Here is an 18,004-nt window from a genome sequence, read left to right as displayed (position 1 = left end):
CCACGGGAAGCACTTGGAAAACCTGCATTCCTGGCGTGGCCTGCCTGTGACTCTGGCTGAAGACAGGGATGGACCTACACCCTTGGTATTTGTGCGATTGCTCAGAATTGCTCTGTATTTCTGTAGTAGAGAACGACGTCTCACAGGAAGGTGAACCCGAGTGGACTTGTTGCAGGAATTGGCGTGCCTTCTATAAAAGCAGAGTCCAGACAGGCAGCAATCACAGAAGCATCTGGAAGCTGCAGAAGGTGCTGGGACTTCCAACACCCCTGAGCATGCTGGCGTCATGCCGATGTCCTAGGATGGGAGATAGTGCTGGTGACAAGCGTGCCAACTGCTTGGCGAGGCTTAGGAAGCCCCTGGCAGCTCCACCTCAATATCCTATTCTTTTTTTTTTTTTAATTTTTAATTTTTATTTTTTAGATTTCAGTGGACACAACATCTTTGTTTGTATGTGGTGTTGAGGATCGAACCCGGGCCGCACGCATGCCAGGCGAGCGCGCTGCCGCTTGAGCCACATCCCCAGCTCTCAACATCCTAGTCTTTATTGCTCTTGGCCCTTTAAACCCAGCTGGGCTCCTGGTGGTCAGGGCCTCCTTGGCTTTTCTGTCCATGGACAGTCTCTGTAAGCACCTCCTTGGCTCACTTTCTGTCACTCTTCTGCCAGGCACAAGAGAGCTATTCTAGGGGAGGTGCAGGGTGCCAGCTCAGGAGCTTATCTAGAAAGGCTCCTTCTCCGGGCAGGGGCTGCATGGCTGACCCGCAGTCTCTCCCTTTTCTGGGAAATGAACCTCTTGCCACAGATGGGCCCAAGGGTACCATCTGCTGCTGGCAGGCACTTTGCTGTCTTCTTGGAATAGCATTTAGTCTTCTGATCAGAAAAGTATACTTGACCGCAGGAGAGGTTTTAGAAAATAATAACCCACCTGCAGGCTGCTATTCAAATAAATGCCATAGTAAGGCTTTACATTTATATTTGAGTGTATATCCAGATTTCTCATCTGTGTTTATCATATTTCTGATTATTAAAGTGCCATCTTTTTCATTTAATATCTTAACATTTGCAGTGTTCTTAGGTGTGCATCATACAGATGTAACCTAATTTGCAGTCAGCCCTCTGTTGCTGGACATGTGGCTTAGGAGATATTCCTTGTTTGTGACTACAGGAAAATGTACTCTTCCGTTGGTGTGTGTGTGTGTATGATTGTGTGGGTTTGGTGTGGTCAGGAGGGTGTATAACCATCACCCCCCTCTGACTTCAGAATGTTCTCATCACCTGGGAAGAAGCCACCCCATCAGCAGGTGCTCCCTCTCCTCCGCCCCTTGGCCCTGGTACCCTGCGTTACTTTCCGTCTCTATCAGTTTACCTGTTCAGGGCATTTTGTGCAACATGTGGTCTTTTGTGATGGGCCTGGTGGCTTCCAGGCTCACCTACATTGTAGCACGTGTCAGTACCTGGTTCCTTCCTGTGGCTGAGGACCTCTTGCGCTCGAGGACGGCTTGTTCTGTCTGCCTGCTCGCTGTGTCCCGCCAGGCGAGCCGTCCGCTTCCCGGCTTCCCCACATCCTGGCTGTCCTCACCCACACTTGTTTTTAGCTTTCTCTCTCTTTTTTTTTGGAAAAATTATTTTAATGGATGTAAAATGATATTTTATTGCCCTCTTGATTTGCATTTCCTGAATGAAATGACGTTGAGCGTCTTCTCATGGGTTTATTAAACATTTGTATACCTTCTTTGGAAAAAATGTCTATTCAGATCCATTTTCCAGTTTTTAGCTAGAATTTTGTCTTTTTATCATTGAGTTTAAGGATTCTTTCCATATTCCAGACACTACTCTGTAACTTTATTAGACACGTGATTTGCAAAACTATTCCACTTGTCTCTTTGTGCTTTCTCAACCATGTCCCAGGAAGTATGGAGGTTCCGTGTGTCCGTTTTTTCTTTTGATGCTGCTTTAGGTGTTGTTTATGAAAAGCTGTAATCTAATCCAAGGTTATAAAAATGTGCACCTGTGTTTCTTTTAAGAACTCTGTGGTTTTAGCTCTTGCATTTAGATATTTGTTCCATTTTTTAAAATTTTTTTAGGGGCTGTAGCTGTGGCTCAGTGGTAGAGTGCTTGCCTAGGGCGTGTGAGGCACTGGATTGATCCTCAGAACCACATAAAAATAAATAAGATGAAGGTATGCTGTCCATCTACAACCATAAACAATTTAAAAAAAAATTTTGTGGTTGTAGAGGACACGATACCTTTATTTTTTTTAATTTATTTTTATATGGTGCTGAGGAGCGAACCCAGTGCCTCATATGCTAGGCAAGCACTCTACCACCGAGGTATAACCCCAGCCTATACTTGTTCCATTTTGAGTTCATTTTTGCATATGGGATAAGGGAAGAGTCAGACTGCAGGCTTTTGCTTGTGGCTGTCCTGTTTCCCAGCAGGGTTTGCTGGAGCCTGCTCACTCCCCTCTGCTGGAGATCAGCAGTGTCAGTGCACAGGTTTATGGGCTTATTCTGGACTCCAGTGGTGTGTCCAGGGACTGTGTCATGGTCCTGATCCCCAGCATTTCTTTTCAGATTGTGAGTCACAGGTGTGAGTGTGAGTCCTCCCACTTATTTTTTTTCTTCTTCAAGGTTGTTTTGGCTCCTCTGGCTCCTTGCATTTCAGTATGAATTTTAGGATCAGCCTGTCAATTTCTGCATGGAAACAAAAGGCAGCTGATGTTTTTATCGGGATTCATTGGATCTGAAGATGAATTTGGGGAGTATTGCCAGCTTAACAATGTAAGTCTGCCAATCCATGAACACAGACGACTTTCCATTTAATCATCTTCTTTGATTTATTTTAGTGATGTTTTCTAGTTTTCAGTGTATAACTTTATACTTATTTCATTAAATTTAGTCCAAGTGTTTTGATCTTCTTGATGCTGTGGTATATGGGATTATGTTTATGTTTTAAATTTCATTTTCAGTTTATTGCTGCCTTATCTAAATACAAGTGAGTTTTTAAAATACATCTTTATTGATATGCAATGTAAATACCATAAAATCCACCCTTTTGCTGTGTATCTGCAGGGCTGGGGTGTGGCTCAGTGGCAGGTAGGGCACATGCCTAGCGCTCGCAAGGCCCTGGGCGCCACTCACCAGGAAAGCCCCAGTCAGAGGTTCTCGGTGTGCAGACACCAGACTCACACCAATGACACAGGGGCCCAGCCTCTTGGCCATACATGGGCTCCTCAGTCCCTTTTTCTCTGCCTTGATTGTGTTTTTTCAATTTGGTAAAACACATATGACATAGAATTTTCCATCTTGACCATTTGTATGTGTGTAACATGATCATAGTGCATCTACAGCATCGCACGGCCACTACCACCGTCCACCTCCAGGATGTTTTCATCTTTGTGAACTGGAGCTGGGTCCCGCCCCTCCCCCACTCTTGGTGACCACGCTCCTATTCTTGTCTTCCTGGATTTGCCCATTCTGGGGATCTCCTGTGAGTCGAGTCCTACAGGATTCGTCCTCTGGTGCCTGGTTTCTTTGATTGGCGTGTATTCAGGGCTTGTCCATATGCGGCACAGTCAGAATCTCCTTCCTTCTAGAGGCCGGATAATTTTGTTGTGAGCATGTGTCACATTCTGTTCACCCATCCACCCAGGTGCTCACTTGGATGGTGCCCCTCCTGGCTTTGTGGATGATGGTACTGTGGGTGTTTGTGGAGTGCGTCTGTTGGAGCCCCACCTTCAGCGATTTGGGGTGAGGTCGACAGTGATGAGGGGGTATTGGGTGGAAACTGACAGTGAAGGCACCGTCCCCTTTCCTTCGTCACCTCCCAGGGCAAGGTCAGTGAGGCCCACACCCAGGCTGAAAGTCAGGGCCTTTGCCTCTGTGAAACTGGGCCAGCGGGAGGAAGGAGCCACAGATCATCAGGAGGGTCTGACAACACCCAGTTCCCTAATCAGCACCCAGCCCCACCCAAGACTGCCCCCTCCTCTGCGTTCCAGTGAATACTCACTCTGCCAGGACATAGCAAAAAAATGCATACCCATGCACCGCCACTCCACTGAAGGAACAGCCTGCGGAGCTCTGCAGCCTCTCCTGCCCCAGCCTCTCTCCATGCTGAAAGCCACAGTCCTGAAGGCTTTGGGGGCATCTCTGTGCCTCAGAAGGGTTTGACATCAGGAGGGTATGTCCTGAGTGAGACAGTGGGCAGTTCTTGTGTTTTCTCCAGGGTGTGTCTGGGTCCTGCAGTGTGCAGGATCTACTGGCATCATTGAGGGGCTGCAGCTGGCTCCCCTCTGCCTCTGAAATCCTGCCCACAGATCACAGTGGACTCACCAATGCAATTTTTGCTCACAGGCTTGAGCTCCTTCCCAGTTTTTCTCTGGAATATTCAATGCCATCTTGAAGGTTTCACTGTATCTACAGTCATACAGAGACAAAAGTTTCCGAGCTGGGCACAGGGATGACTGCCTGTAGTCCTAGGAACTTGGGAGGCCCAGGAAGAAGGACCACAAGTTCAAGACCAGCCTCAGCAACTTAACAGAACCCCCTCTCAAAATAAAAACTAAAAAGAACTGGGGAATGTAGCTTAGTGGTAGAGCACCCAGTATCTCAAAAAAAGAAAAAGAAAATAAAAAAGACAAGAATTTGGATGTGTCCACTGGGAAGGTCCAGTTTACCCAGGTGAGTTTACTGGGCAGGTCCAGTTTTACTCAGGTATGTCCATTGGGAAAGTCCAGTTTTACTTAGGTGGTGCCAAATTACTTTTCCAGTGTGGTTGCACCCATTTATGCTCCCACAGGCAAGGAGAACGTTTTCTGTTTCCACCCATGACAGGCAGCCATTCAGGGTCTTCAACACAGCAGACAGCCCAGGACCCTCAGCATCTGTGGCAAGCTGCTGGCATGGGAAACAGGCCAAACAGACTGATTCCCCTAAACGGGAAAACAGACAATGCCGGGCACTGATGGCAAGTTTTAAAAATTGCAGTGAATGAACATTTATAGAGAGACAGACGACACTGCGTCCAGGAAATAGCAGTCAGGGTAGGAAATTAAGAACCCAAAATGTCCAGGGTACAGTTGGAAGAAAAAGCTGAGGAAATTTCCCAGAAAGAGGGACATAGAGACGAGGAGACAAGTGGGATATGTCATCTTTAGGTTGCACGTAGGGTGGAGGCCGAGAGCTGGGAGCACCTGTACACACCCCTGAGCAGCAGATGGATGCACCTGGTCACATCTGCCAGGCAGGCAGCAAGGGATGTGATGGCAGGAATGGCTGAGTGCCCAGGGGCTGCATGTAGCCATGTGCAGCAACCTGGGTGACCTGGTCTTCAGAAGCTTACCCTGTCAGTCTGGAGACCCCAGTCTGAGTCCAGTGGGGCCCCTCTCCCTTCAGAAGCTCTGGGGAGGATTCCCACCCCTCTCAGCTCCTGGTGGCTCCAGGCAGTCTTGGATTGTGGCCATGTCCTCCAGTCTGTGGCTCTGTGTGGCCTCCTCCTCTCCACTGGGTACATGTGCCTCCTACTTTTAACAGATAGGACACTTGCCATGGATGTAGGACCCACTAAATAATCCAGGATAATTGTTTGTTTTAAGATCCTTCACTAAATTCATCTGCAGAGCCCTTCTTTCTGAATAAAGTGCCACTCACAGGCTCCAGGCTTAGGGTGTGGACGTGTCTTTTGGAAGCCCTCCATCCAGTCCCCTGACCCCTAGAAGGTACAAAGGTGAGTTGGATCTTCCACAGAAGAAAGTCAGTCTGTCTTAAGCTGAGGATGCCAGACGGAGTGGCCTAAGCTTGTGAGTCAGTGCCATGTCAACCCCAGGAGACCCTGTGCAAGGAAGGGCTTGGGTGTGGTCGCCACAGACAGCAGCAGTTGAGTGACCAGAGCAGGACTGGGGTAGGGTCAAAGCCCTGTCCAGCCACTCGGCTTTTCAGTGGGGCATGGGGATCACATGACAGCATGTAAAGCTGATTTGCAGGAAGTGCCATGCATGGGCAGCCTGACCTCCGGAGTGGAGCCACAAGGACAGATTGTCACCTTGGCCTGCTGAAGTCGAGGCTCCGGGCACCTCACCAGGCCTCCATCTCCACACACCCTGCATTTCCTTCTTTGTGCAGCAGCCCCCCAGCTGGTTCCTGCTCCTCAGACAAGACCCTGCTGGAGGCAGCCCCTGTGGCCTCGCCTGTCACCCCCGTGGCCACGAGAGAGAAGATCCGGTCCAGGTTCCACGGCAGCCATGACCTGATCCACCGCCTGTTTGTCTGCATTTCAGGTGTGGAGTCTGGGCCTGGGGTGGGTCGAGGGCCCGCAGGCTGCCCTCTAGGGGAATGGAGACCCGGGCAGCCATCTCTCCCTGGCTTTGCTGTGTGGCAGTGTGGTCTGCTTCCCTGCAAGCCAGCGCTCCTTAGGAAGGGCTGATCTGCTCCTGGGAGAAGGAGGCCGAAGGAGCTCTGTGGGTGAGGACCAGAGCCCTTGCCTCTAGGAGTGCTGGGGGTGATGGGTGGGGTGGGGCAGAACAGAGGGCCATGGGCACCTCCTCTGGGTGGGTCCACCCTGGGCTCCCCAGCCACGTGGAGCCTGTACTATAGCCCTGCAGTCAGGGTTATTTTGGACAGTGTGGTCAGGGATCTGGGGGTTGGGCCCACCTGGGAGTGGGCAGGCTATAAGTGGAGCCATCTGGATGCCCAAGTTGCTGTGACAGTGACAGGGGCCGAAGTGAGGCTAGGCATGATCGAGGCCCTGGTGAGCAGCTATAACAGCTTAGTGGTAGTGGCCGTAACCTTGGATAAAGCTGGTAGCAGACTGGCCTGCAGTGGGCTGTGCAGAAAGTCCCATCATACATACATCAAGAGAATCCTTTCCCAAGGGGCTGGGAAATGCTGTTCCCTCAGCTCAGGCCAGGTCCTGCCCAGTGCACAGATCAGTCAGCCTAATTCATCCTTCCTTCCATCCCTCTGTCACACTGGTCAGGTGTGGCAGATCAGCTGCAGACCAACTATGCGAGCGACCTGAGAAGTATTCTCAAAACTCTGTTTGAGGTCATGGCCACCAAGCCAGAAACAGATGACAAGGAAAAGCTAAAGAAGGGTGAGTGCCACCCAGGACAGGTGCTGACTCCATGCCAACCCCTGTGTCCAGTGCCCCCAGGAACAGGGTTTGCAGAAAACCACACCTCCTCTTCCTGGGCAAATATGTGCCCTCCAAGGCAACCATGCATCCTAATATTTGCATGACCAGATACGCCAGGCTTTCTGCCGGGGGACCCAGGATGCATAGCCCAGGGAAGTGGTTCCCCTGCCACTTTGCAAGTGGGTCACCTGGCTTTGGTCCCCTTGTACACACTGCAGCAAGGTCGCCCAACTTTGTATTGCAGATAGGGGCTGGGGATACTCATCCTTTCCCCTAAAGACAAGACCAGATGACTAAGTGTTCCACAGTGTCACTTGTCAACGCATTCAGAAGACAGCCAGAGACAGGGGGAGGGGGCATGAGACCCCCTCCCCATGGGGAGCTGCAGAGTCTGCTGCTGGCTGTGATCTGACTCATATTTGCATACTCAGCATGTCACAGGCAACACGTGTGCTCTCGTAGTCACATTTAGTTAACACACTGCACACGTATGTGCATATAACAGGTATGTGGTGAGGGAAAGGGCATCATGTCAGGGATTGATTAGCATGGGGAGTTTGACCCTCGGTCCCTGAAGAGTCCTGAGTAGGAGTGGGGCTGGAGCCCTGCTGGCTTGCCCCTTGTACTGGGCTGAGACACCTGTTCTGGGGGAACTACCCTTACTACAGGGCTTCTGCTTGTGGGGTGTCTGGCAACAGGACGGCCCAGCTATTTCTGCAGCTCCCACCCAGCAGAGGTGTCCTTGCTAGTGAGGAGGAGCCTATGCCCACCCAGCTCTGTTCCCAAAAGCACACCCCCAGGCCATGTTCCATCAGGGAACTTGGCAGGGCTGCCTTCTGGAAATCAAGATTCAGAGGAGGCAGAAACAAACACTGCTCAGATAGGGACTGGGCTGCAGGACGCTGCTTGCCTCCATGATCACAGTTCAGGGGACCTGACCACGTGTGCAGGGGCCCCAGGGCTGGATGCTCCCAGGGAGCAGCTGACACGAGCCTCAGGGCACACCATGCTGTGCCATGCTGGGCAATAGGAAGCCCTCAACTAACTGGAAGACCTGCCAGGCCAGGCACCCTACCTGCTGAGGTGACTGGCCCTGTGTGCTGGGTTTGGGGGAGCTGGCCAGGGGTACCCAGCAGGGATAATCAATTGCATTGACTACACTACCCACCAAACCTCAGCAGCCTCAATTCTCTTCCAGTCACCCAGACCCTGCGGAGTGCGGCCTTAGAGGACTGTGCGTTGTGTCAGGAGACCCTGTCATCCTCAGAACTTGCAGCCAAGACCCGTGACGGGGACTTTGAAGGTGTGTGGGAACCTCTAGGCCAGGGGCCAACACGCTCATGCTGAGCAGCAGGTGCCTGCGCAGGATGCTTTCAGATGCAGAGCCCTGAAGGTGGCTCCCCTCCAGACAGACACCAGGCTTCCCAGTGTGCAGCTTCCCACAGGAGGCAGCCACTCTGCATGCTGTCCTTGGCTCCCAGGTGGGCACACAAGCCCCCTCATTACTAGTGACCTCAGGCCAGGTGTTCAATGTCTCTCAGCCTGGTGGGCACAGGTTCCAGGGTGTGGGAAGCAAGGAGGTGTCAGGTCAAGACTTAGCTCTGGCCGCAAGTGGCTGGCCAACACCTGACACCCCAGCTCCTCACCTGTACCTCAGGAGGTATCTGGCATGGCAGCTGGGGAAACTACAGGACACTATGGGGACTGTGGAGTCCCAGAAGCCTTCCCCAGTGGGGACAGCTGTAGACTGATCTGGTCACATCTGATCTGGGAGACCTGCTCCCTGCAGTCTCTCCATGGAGTTGGCTGCAGGCAGATGGCATGGTGTCATAGAAGGAAGAGCCAGGCATTCAGGGGACTGCCACACATTGCGGGAGGGGCACAAGATTTTGAGAAGGGCTGTTGGCAGGATGTGTCACAGTCCCTCGGGTGCTGGGGGCTTCCATGGTGCTGAGATGGATGAGGGCAGATAGACCTGACCGGGGTTACCAGAGGGGGCAGGGAGAGTTTGGGAGTGAGTGGGCCTTGGCCAAGGCACGGTCCTCCAGGTGGACCCCCTGTATATCCCAAGTGCAGGGGCCTATATCTGGGGGTGATTGCCAGCTCTGTCAATGGCAGTGAAGAGGGACCCCCATGTGAAATCATAGCCTGTCACTGAGTCTAGGGGTAACCAGTGAGGAGAGGGGCTGGAGGTGCCTGCCCACCTGCCAGGCTTCCACTCCAGCCCCAGCCCACCTGCATGCCAGGGCTGATGTGTCCCTGGCTCTCGTTGTAACAGACCCCCCTGAATGGGTGCCGGACGAGGCCTGCGGCTTCTGCACCGCGTGCAAAGCGCCCTTCACTGTCATCCGCAGGAAACACCACTGCCGCAGCTGCGGGAAGGTGGGTGGCCACGCTGGCCTGCAGCATCTGAGCCATCACAGGCACAGTGTCAGGGGCTGCAAGTCAGGACTGGTGTTCCTAGGCTCTGGGGTCCTTGTGCAGATGCCCCTGAGTCCTGAGCCCTGCTCTGACACCAGTGCCCATGTCCAGCCTTGGCCACTCAGAGCCAGGGACAGGGAGGGGACAGAGTAACCAAGCAGGAACCTGCTGTGGCCTTGTGTAGCACCTAGACACCTCTCAGGAAGTGGGCCTCCTAGGCAAAGCCCTGCCCAGGGTTTTTCTGAAGGTCCTAGCTCCACGGGCCACAGGACCAGGACCAGGACCAGGACCAGGCAGACTCCCCTTCCATTGCCCTGCCTGGTTTGGGTGGGAGGGCTGTGTGGGGGCATGGGGGCTGGCCCTGCCCAGCACCCTGCAGCAGGTTCACTGGTTCCTACCCCTCCTTGACTTCCAGATCTTTTGTTCCCGCTGCTCTTCGCACTCGGCACCGCTGCCCCGCTATGGGCAGGTGAAGCCTGTCCGTGTGTGCACACACTGCTACATGTTCCACGTCACACCCTTCTACAGCGACAAAGCAGGCATGTGATGCAGCACCCAGGCACTCACCAACACACCCAGGGCCAGGACTCCCAGGAAGGAGGCGATGCGCCTGGCCCTGGTCTGTCCAGGCTGTGCTGCAGGAGGTCTCCTGCATCTCATTAAGACACTGCTGCTGCTGCAGACCCGCCCAGGTTTCCAGAATGTCCAGAGCCTCTGTCCCACCCACCCTGGCCTCCTTACCTGCAGGGACCCCAGGCCAGGTGCAGAACGTGATAGGAGGTCAGCTTTACCCACCAAGGGGATCCAGGGACCTAGGGGCTGCCTCTGAGGCAGGTGCCTGCTGGGGTCTCCACTGGAGCTCCTCCTCCAGCCGGACCTACCAGGCAGGAGAGTGGGCACTGTGAGGCCTTGTCTGCAGCAGAGACTCTGGAAGCAGGAACTAAGGGGCTCCACGGGCCCCAGCACCCTGTCAGGGCTCCTTGCGCCCACCTCATCCCCAGCACCCACTGCCCGTCTCAGGACCCTGCTATAAACAACACGCATCTCATTTCTTCTTGGAGGGGGAATGCAGGAGGAATACGTGCCCTGAACCTGCATATTGTCCACTGCCAGTGGAGTGGGGGCTGGCCAGGCACTGACACCCACAGACAGAGGTTGGTTTGGTTTGGGGACCTTGGCTCACCAGGCAGCCCAAGACCACCAAGGGCTGCCCACTTGGCCAACAGTGCCCCCTTTCCTCTGCACCCTCTGGGACCCTGGTCCACTTCCACAGATTCTAGAGCAGCTGGGACCCATGCTGAGACATCCAAGTGGCCCCAGTGCAGACACCTCCTCAGGCTTCAATCTCAGGCTTCACATTGCAATGACGATTGCAGTTTTATTTTTGGAGAAATGACACACCTACTGCTTCTTTTATAGGATGAAGTCCAATTACTGTTGAGCAGTGGAATACTCTTGCACAGAGATGGCTTCTGTAGGGGAGAATATATATTGGAGGGAATATTATGTATTGAGATTATTTTTATTTTCTAACAGCTGTAACTTGAAACCATTTCCATAAATCTATTTAAAGATTGCAGACGCTGTCCTGTCTTCTGTGAGCACCAACTCCTTTTCCTCTGTCTGGGCAGGGGTGGTATTTGTGCTGTCATGGATTCTCCTATAGGAAGCCAGGGCTTCTGCACTTTGGGACGATTGAAGGACTTGGCGTCCCATCAGCCTCCAGGAAAGGGGTCGCTGCTCACTCTCTGGAAGCCTGTCCCCTGCCCTGTGAGAGTGTCCTTTTCCACTGCTGCGCATCCTGCAGCTCCCCTTCTTATGTGAATCTTTGGCTGAGACCCCTGGCCTGTGCTTGGGGGCAGGGCTAGTGCTCTTGGCCCCTATACTAGGGGCTGATCTTATGGCCTTGGTCTCCAGCCTCACTACCTCATAGTCTGGGGACTGCTTTTGGGGTGCCATGAAGAGACTGTAGGAGTGCCAGCACAGCCTTGGATTACTCCAGTGATGTGGCTTCCTCTGTCCTTTGTGCCCTTGGAACTTGGGCAGAGTTGTGAGAGGCCACAATGGCCACCATATCCACTCTCCGTAAGTCAGGAAGTTTTAGAACATGGGGCTCCCTCTGAGCAGGGCAAGCCCTTCAGGAGCAGAAGGGGCAGCTTGGGGGACCTCAGCATCTCTGGCCATCCAAGACCTGAACCCACCATCCTGCTTACCTGGACAGAATGCAGACAAATGGCCCCTCTATCACCCCTACACTCTGACGGTTAGCATGTCCACAGGAGAATTGTCACCTCTCTGGAGGAGGCCACCCCTGCTGCCACAGGCTAGGAAACCAGGCCCTACAGAATCCCACAGAGACGTACTGCAGCATCCCTCTGTGCTTACAGGCACCCTCAGTGGTCACCTTCCAGACCTGAGGTGTGGTGTCTTCCTTGTCCACCAGGTCAGAAGAACCTGGACACAGGGAGGCAGGCAGGAAGGCTGGGTGTGGTCTGTTCATAGGAAGCCCTCCAGGCCAGCCTTGGCCTGCCTGTGTGCTGCTTGGAGACAGGATGCCCTGCAGAAAGGCCTAGAGTCACAGGTGTCCTTCAGGGAGATGACCAACAGTCCCATTTGCCCAGGAGCAGAGTTTCTAGGACTTTTCCATGCTAAACTTGAGATGCTTGATCACTACCTTTCTATGGGGCTGTCCCCACCCAAGGGCAGAACCCAGGACCAAGACAGGTGCAATTCAGACAGAATGTAGAGGGATGGCTTCCTGGCCACCCACAGCTAGGCCTTGGGTCTGGGAGGCCCTGGGCTGGGAGCATACCCAGAGCTCTGGGTTTGTCGTCAGCACTTTTGAGCCAGCCTTGGGACCTCCTGCAGGCTGGCCTTCCCAAACCCATTTCCTAATCATGCCCTTCCTGCTACTGCCTTGAACAATGCCATTCCCCACTTTATACATGCCTGTGGCAATCCCATAAGATTCCCTTGAGGGAGCAAGATCTCCATGCCATAGATGAGGAAGCTGAAGATCGCAGGTCAGTGAGCAGCAGAGCTGGGTTGTAGGTTTCTTGGAGGGTCCCACAGAAGGCAGAAGCGAGACATCCGGAAGCACTGGCTTGTTTTCCAGATGCTACTCCTGGGGAAGGCACCTTGGAAAGCAGGAGCAGCGTTAACCTTCTGGCAGCTGGAGGCAGGGATGTCACTGCTCTCTGGCTACACAGAGAAGGGGCCTGTCATTGTTCCCCAAAACCCCCCACTTCAGCTTCTGGTGACAGAAGGGGCCCTAGGCCAGGTAGTCCCCCCCCCCCCCTAGGTGCTGTAGCTCTCCATGGGGTAGCTAGCAAGGCCAAGGGTGGAGGGTCTGGGAAGACACCCAGAGCTTGCTGTATCCAGGGGCTCAGAAGGAAGCCCTGGGGCAGAATCCTGCCTGACTTGGAAGTAGCAGGGTGTGAGGGTCCCTACTCTACAGTAAGCTGATTCCTGGGCTGAGTGAGGACAGAAAGGACATAAGCAGGGAAGCAGATGACCCTGGGGCAGTGTTGTGCAACATGGGGCTCAGAAGGACTGTTGGTGTCCTTCCTTGTTGGTAATGACAGTGCTGGAGGCCAAGTGAGGGGGGTTGGTGCAGGGACCCCCTCTCCTCCTGTGGTTTGGGTCTGTGCTCCCAACAGATTCCTACTGTAGCCCTTAACTGCCACCAGGGGGCACCACACTCTACTGTCTCCTCAGCTCCATCTAGCTTCCAGGACCGTCTTTGTGCAAGGATCACCTCACTGCAAGTCAAAACTGGGCCCTCAGGGCAACCAGACCCAGTGAGCAGGCCCCAGTTTTCTGGGTCCAGAGAGGCCCACGGCTGGCTCAGCAACAATGGAAGGAGCCCAGGAAGAGGGGCCCTGGCTGGAGCTGGACACTTCACACCACTAGAGTTGGGTGAGGGCTAACAGCACCCTGGAGTGGGGTGGCCTGGTGCCCTCTGGACTATGCAGTGGGAGCCAGTGGGAGGCCAATGGGACCCAAAGGAGGCTGGAATGGGTGCCCACCTCATGCCATCCCATATCTCAGAGTCCTAGAGAGAGGGGCTTATTTCCTCCCAGACCCCCTCCTCCAGCAGCTTCCCTTAAAGCAGCGCTGCCTCCCAGCCCAGCGCACATTCTCCTAAGCACAGTCCCGTCCTTCACCTCTGAGAGAAAGGCCTGGCAGCCCTGTGGGTCCAGGAGCAGTAGCAGGGCTGGGCGGGGCGGGGCAGGGGCCCCTCTGTGTTTCTTGGCCAGTGCCCAGCCCATACTTGCCCAGTCATCAGAGTCTTAGCCTCTCCCCTTGGAAGGCCACCCCCAATACCACGGGACATGTCTACATCTGCACCCACATTCCTCCTTCATGTCTGTCTGTCCCTCTCCTGTAAAAACTTTTGAAAGGAAATTTTATCATGTTGTTTTTGGACACTTTGGCCTCAATAAATTAATTGAATTTACACTTGCTAAGCTGTCCAGGGCTCATTAGCATAGTGGGAAAACCTTATAAAAAGAGAGGGGGGGAAGGTGCTCACCAATTGTTCATAAATATAATAAACTGTGTCCTTATTTTAAATTTAAGAATAATGTTGGCACTATTTTAGGTTCCATAGACACTTAATTACATCTTCATGCATTTTCATTTTGCTGGCTTCTTTTTGTGCTCTGGAGACAATGTTTTTCTGCATGTCCAAGTTTCTGGAAGCCCTCAGAGGCCTGCCTGGCTTGGTGCCCATGGTTAGTTAGCCTGGAGAGCCACCTCCACCCCAGCCTGCCTCTCTAGAGCCCCATTTTCCTGTGGGCAGGGTTGGGGGTTTGCAGTACTTGGTGATGTTCATATTCTTGCCACTTCCTGGGTTACCTCTGTGCCCAGCCTACTCCAACCTTCATTGCATTCCCAGCCACCGCAAAGGGCAGGTACTGTCACTCCCATTTTATATTTAGGGAAACTGAGACTCAGAGAGGTTAAATGACTTGACCAATTTCTCATTCCCAGAATAGAATCCAGAGTGGCTGTGGGGGGAACCCAGAGACATACTCTCCATGGGACTCCCTCTCGGTGCCACCATGTGGCCAGTGCCTCAGTGCATGGGAGCCAAGGCTTCCAGGGGACCAAGCTTGTCATGGCTCACCAGGGCCTACTGACCCCTGCCATCACACGAAACCAGACCTGCCTCAGAGAGCTGTCTGACTCAGCTGCACCCAGGTGTGAGAGGTGGACAGCAGGTGGGTTGCAGGAGGATTCTGAAGGTGGGCCAGATGAACAACAGGGCAGCCTCCTGCCCAAGGAGTTGAGGCTGTAGCCTGGGATGGCTGCAAGGTGTCCACCCCAGTGACTGAAGAGACCAAAGGCTCAGGCAAGGGGCAGTAATCCAGAGGAGAGAGGGCCTTACCAGCCTTCCAGCCCTGACAGTGCGGGAGCCTTGGACACCTGAGAAACTGGGGACAATGCTCCCAAACTGGAGGGGACAGTAGCCACAGTGGGGGTGGGGCTGTGCTAAGTAGATGGCAGGATAGTGACTCCAGGACCACAGAAGGAAAGCTAGGGCCTACTAAGCATGGGAAGGACAAGAAGTAGTTTTCTAGAGGCTTCTTGGGACAGAGGGGGGAGCAGGGGGTGGGGGAAAAAGCAGCCTTTCCCAGGCTGGGCCTTGAGTCCTTCAGTCTACCCTCTACATGCCCTAGAGGTGTGTGTAGCCTCCTGTATAGCCAGGGAAGATGATGCTGCGGGGGCACCCAGGAAGGCCAGGCCGACTCAAGATTAGTCAGCCTTGCCTTCCACCCCAAACTAGGGAAGCACCTTCTGATCCAGGTCCTGCCCCTTCTCCTGGAGCCTGTGTGGGGTGGGGTGGACTCTCCCAGAGAGCAGTAAGGGAGAACAGTCTGGGGGACAGTATCAAATTGAACTGGGGGCAGTAAGGAGGGTGTGGACTGGTCCAGGAGGGCAGCGGAGTGGAGGCCACTTGGGGGCTAAGGGGTGGAGGGGACAGGTCCTCCCCCACATCAGGCTAGTGGAGGGGCGGAGCTCTGATGGGAGAAGGACTGCAGAAGTCTGCTCCCTCCCTCCCCACCATGGACTTTGCTAGTTCCCACTGGGAAGGTTCAGGCTCAGGCTCAGGAGAGGGAGGTGGGCAGGAAGGGACCTGGCCCTGCTGGAGACCTGCCCTGCGGAAGGGGACTCGGTCTGCTGGTCAGCCCGTCTCCTCCTCCTCCCCAACAGCCCCTGAGGCTGCTGGCGCTGGCATGACCTCTAATCCCTCTGCTTCTTTTAGGGGGCGGGCACGTTGCAGCACGTTGTAGAGACCATCCGCCCCTCACTCAGTATCCCTCCCCGGTATCCCTCCTCGTCCCCCAAGCTGAGGCTTCCGGATCGGGTCCAGCCACTCTCAGCCCCTCGCTCACTCAGCCACGCCTGCCCACTTTCTCCAGCTCCCGCGCAATACAGGGTGAGGTCGAGCTCCGTGGGCACCGGAAGTGCTAGGTCCTTGGATGCAGCTGGATGAGGGGAGATTCCAGAATTGGCCTAGGCTAAAAATCTCAGGCTGAGAGGAAGCAGGCAGGCTGCTCCCTGCTGTCACGCCTGAGCATCCTGAGTACCACAGTGGCCTAACCCCCTGCCCATCGCAGCAGGAGCCGGGCGAGGTCACTTTAACGCACGGGCTGCCAATGCAGGGATGGAGCAACCTTGTAAAATGCTGACCCCCAGGTGATGAGTCCAGGTTCCCAGAGTGCAGAATGCGCCTCACTGCTTCCCAAAGTTGGGCACTCTCTTTCATCCTTCATGGCTTGCGGCAGCCCTAAAGACTAAAGGCTAAAGTCTGTACTCTGGCTCTGGGGTGGTTGTGGGCTGGAGCAGGAAGAGCCCAGGTCAACGATTTTTTTTTTTTAAGTGTTGGCAGGAAGTATCAAGTTCCCCATTAGATCCTGCAGGGCCCTAAGGGCACACATTCTTAACCCTGTCCCACAGATCAGACAGCTGTCACTCACACCCCAGCAGAAGCAGCTGGACCAGAGGTGGCTCTGGTCGCCACACTCCTACATAGCCAGCCATGGGTCACAATGTGGGAGTGCCAATCTCCATTCTGCTGGGATTGCTGAGGGGTTCCTTATTTGTAAATTGGGTATGTGAAAATATACACAGGCAATGCGTTTATGTTGCTCCCAGGACCTAGAGTGCTGAGGTCTTAACAGTTTTTGTTCTGTTTTATTGGCAGCAGAGCCCCACTTCCATATGGAAGTTGGGGTGGGGGGGGTGTCCAGTCACTTTATGACACAAAACTTTCCAGCTGATTGGCCCCGCCCTCGGCAGCTCCCAGGCCACGAACCTTGAAAGCCAGTGAGAGTGAAGATCTGAAGATCAAGGGGTTGAGGCCAGGCTGAGGCTGCCCTAGGACCACCAGCTCTTCTTCCTCCTACCCAGCCTGCCTTACAGTCCAAGGTCATGACTGCGGCCGGCCGCAACCGCCCAGCCAGGCGCTTGCTTCCTAGTAGCGAACCGCTCCTCCCCAGAAAAGGCAGCCTTGGCCTAAGGACCAGCGCCAGCCTCTTGTAACGAACTTACTCTTCAAATCAGGCACCACAAGCAGCCTGTCCTCTTGAGAGCCCCTCCTGCCTGTGGCGGCAGTCCTCTTCCCTAGCCGGGTCCCCACTTTCAGCCTGGTGTCCACTAAATAAACGACAACGACACTTCCGCTCTCTGTTTCCCCACTGACAACCTCAGAGAAGCCTTCGTTTTATGCTCCAACCGTCTGCGTTCCTCTCCCAGTCCAGGCCTTCCCTGAGGCCACTCTGTCCCGCGGAGAAGGGTGTCGTTTGCAGCCCCACAAGGGACCCCGGAGCAGACAGACGGCTGGCTAGGCATGGTCCTCCCGCAGAGCCAGTGCTGGATCTGGACCTGGGCAACAAGTCCCTGCACACACTGTGCATGGGCCCGGCGGGGTGGCAGGGCGCTTGTCCCGCAGTGCATCCTGCTTCGGGTCTCAGGAGACGCTGCCCGCGTCCTACTGGCCGGGTAGAGCGCCAGGCGGCGGTCCCAGCGCGCTCCGCTTCCTCTCAGCAACGCGTCCGGCCGCGGCGCCCTTATTGGCCGCGCGCCCGGCCGCGGGTCATTGGTCGGTGGTCCCCATTTACATAAACCGCCCTGGCCCAATCGGCGCGCAGCACCTACTTAACATGCATGACGGCCACCAGTCAGCAAGCGCGGGGGCCGGGCCACCACGTGCTGTTGCTAAGCTTGGGCTTCTAAATTGTTACTACAGCTGTCGGCCTATCGGAACCGAGCTTCGCATCTGTCAACATTCTCGGCCCGGCCCGAGGCGTTCGGCCAGTCCCCATTGGTCCAGATCCTGTCCAGCGCCCGCCCCTGGGGCTGCAGCGCTAGCTCCCATTGGCTATGCCGGCCGCCGCTCGCCCTTATGTGTCAATTTGAGGGCCAGAGGCAGAGGGTGGCGGC

The 18,004-nt window shown here is 54.5% G+C and overlaps 1 protein-coding gene and 1 long non-coding RNA gene across 2 annotated transcripts in view; one reads left to right on the top strand and one right to left on the bottom strand.

Annotated features, from left to right (window-relative positions):
* Positions 1–10,191, top strand: part of Zfyve28 (zinc finger FYVE-type containing 28) — a 120,353-nt gene extending 110,162 nt beyond the window's left edge. Inside the window, exons 9-13 of the mRNA XM_027940210.3 lie at positions 6,121–6,275; positions 6,974–7,090; positions 8,331–8,435; positions 9,411–9,514; positions 9,969–10,191. Coding sequence (XP_027796011.2) covers positions 6,121–6,275; positions 6,974–7,090; positions 8,331–8,435; positions 9,411–9,514; positions 9,969–10,100 — 613 coding nt within the window. The 3' untranslated portion in view covers positions 10,101–10,191. The remainder of the gene's footprint in view (positions 1–6,120; positions 6,276–6,973; positions 7,091–8,330; positions 8,436–9,410; positions 9,515–9,968) is intronic.
* Positions 10,192–10,911: 720 nt separating this feature from the next.
* LOC139706394 (uncharacterized) lies at positions 10,912–17,997 on the bottom strand. The gene is made up of 2 exons (XR_011707937.1): positions 12,503–17,997; positions 10,912–12,110 (listed from the first exon to the last, which is right to left on the bottom strand). It is a non-coding gene; the product is annotated as an uncharacterized lncRNA (long non-coding RNA).
* Between the last annotated feature and the right edge of the window lie 7 nt (positions 17,998–18,004).

This window comes from Marmota flaviventris, chromosome 7 (genome assembly GCF_047511675.1).
Source record: "Marmota flaviventris isolate mMarFla1 chromosome 7, mMarFla1.hap1, whole genome shotgun sequence".
Lineage (NCBI taxonomy): Eukaryota > Metazoa > Chordata > Mammalia > Rodentia > Sciuridae > Marmota > Marmota flaviventris.
This window is presented reverse-complemented; position numbering and strand designations above follow the sequence as displayed.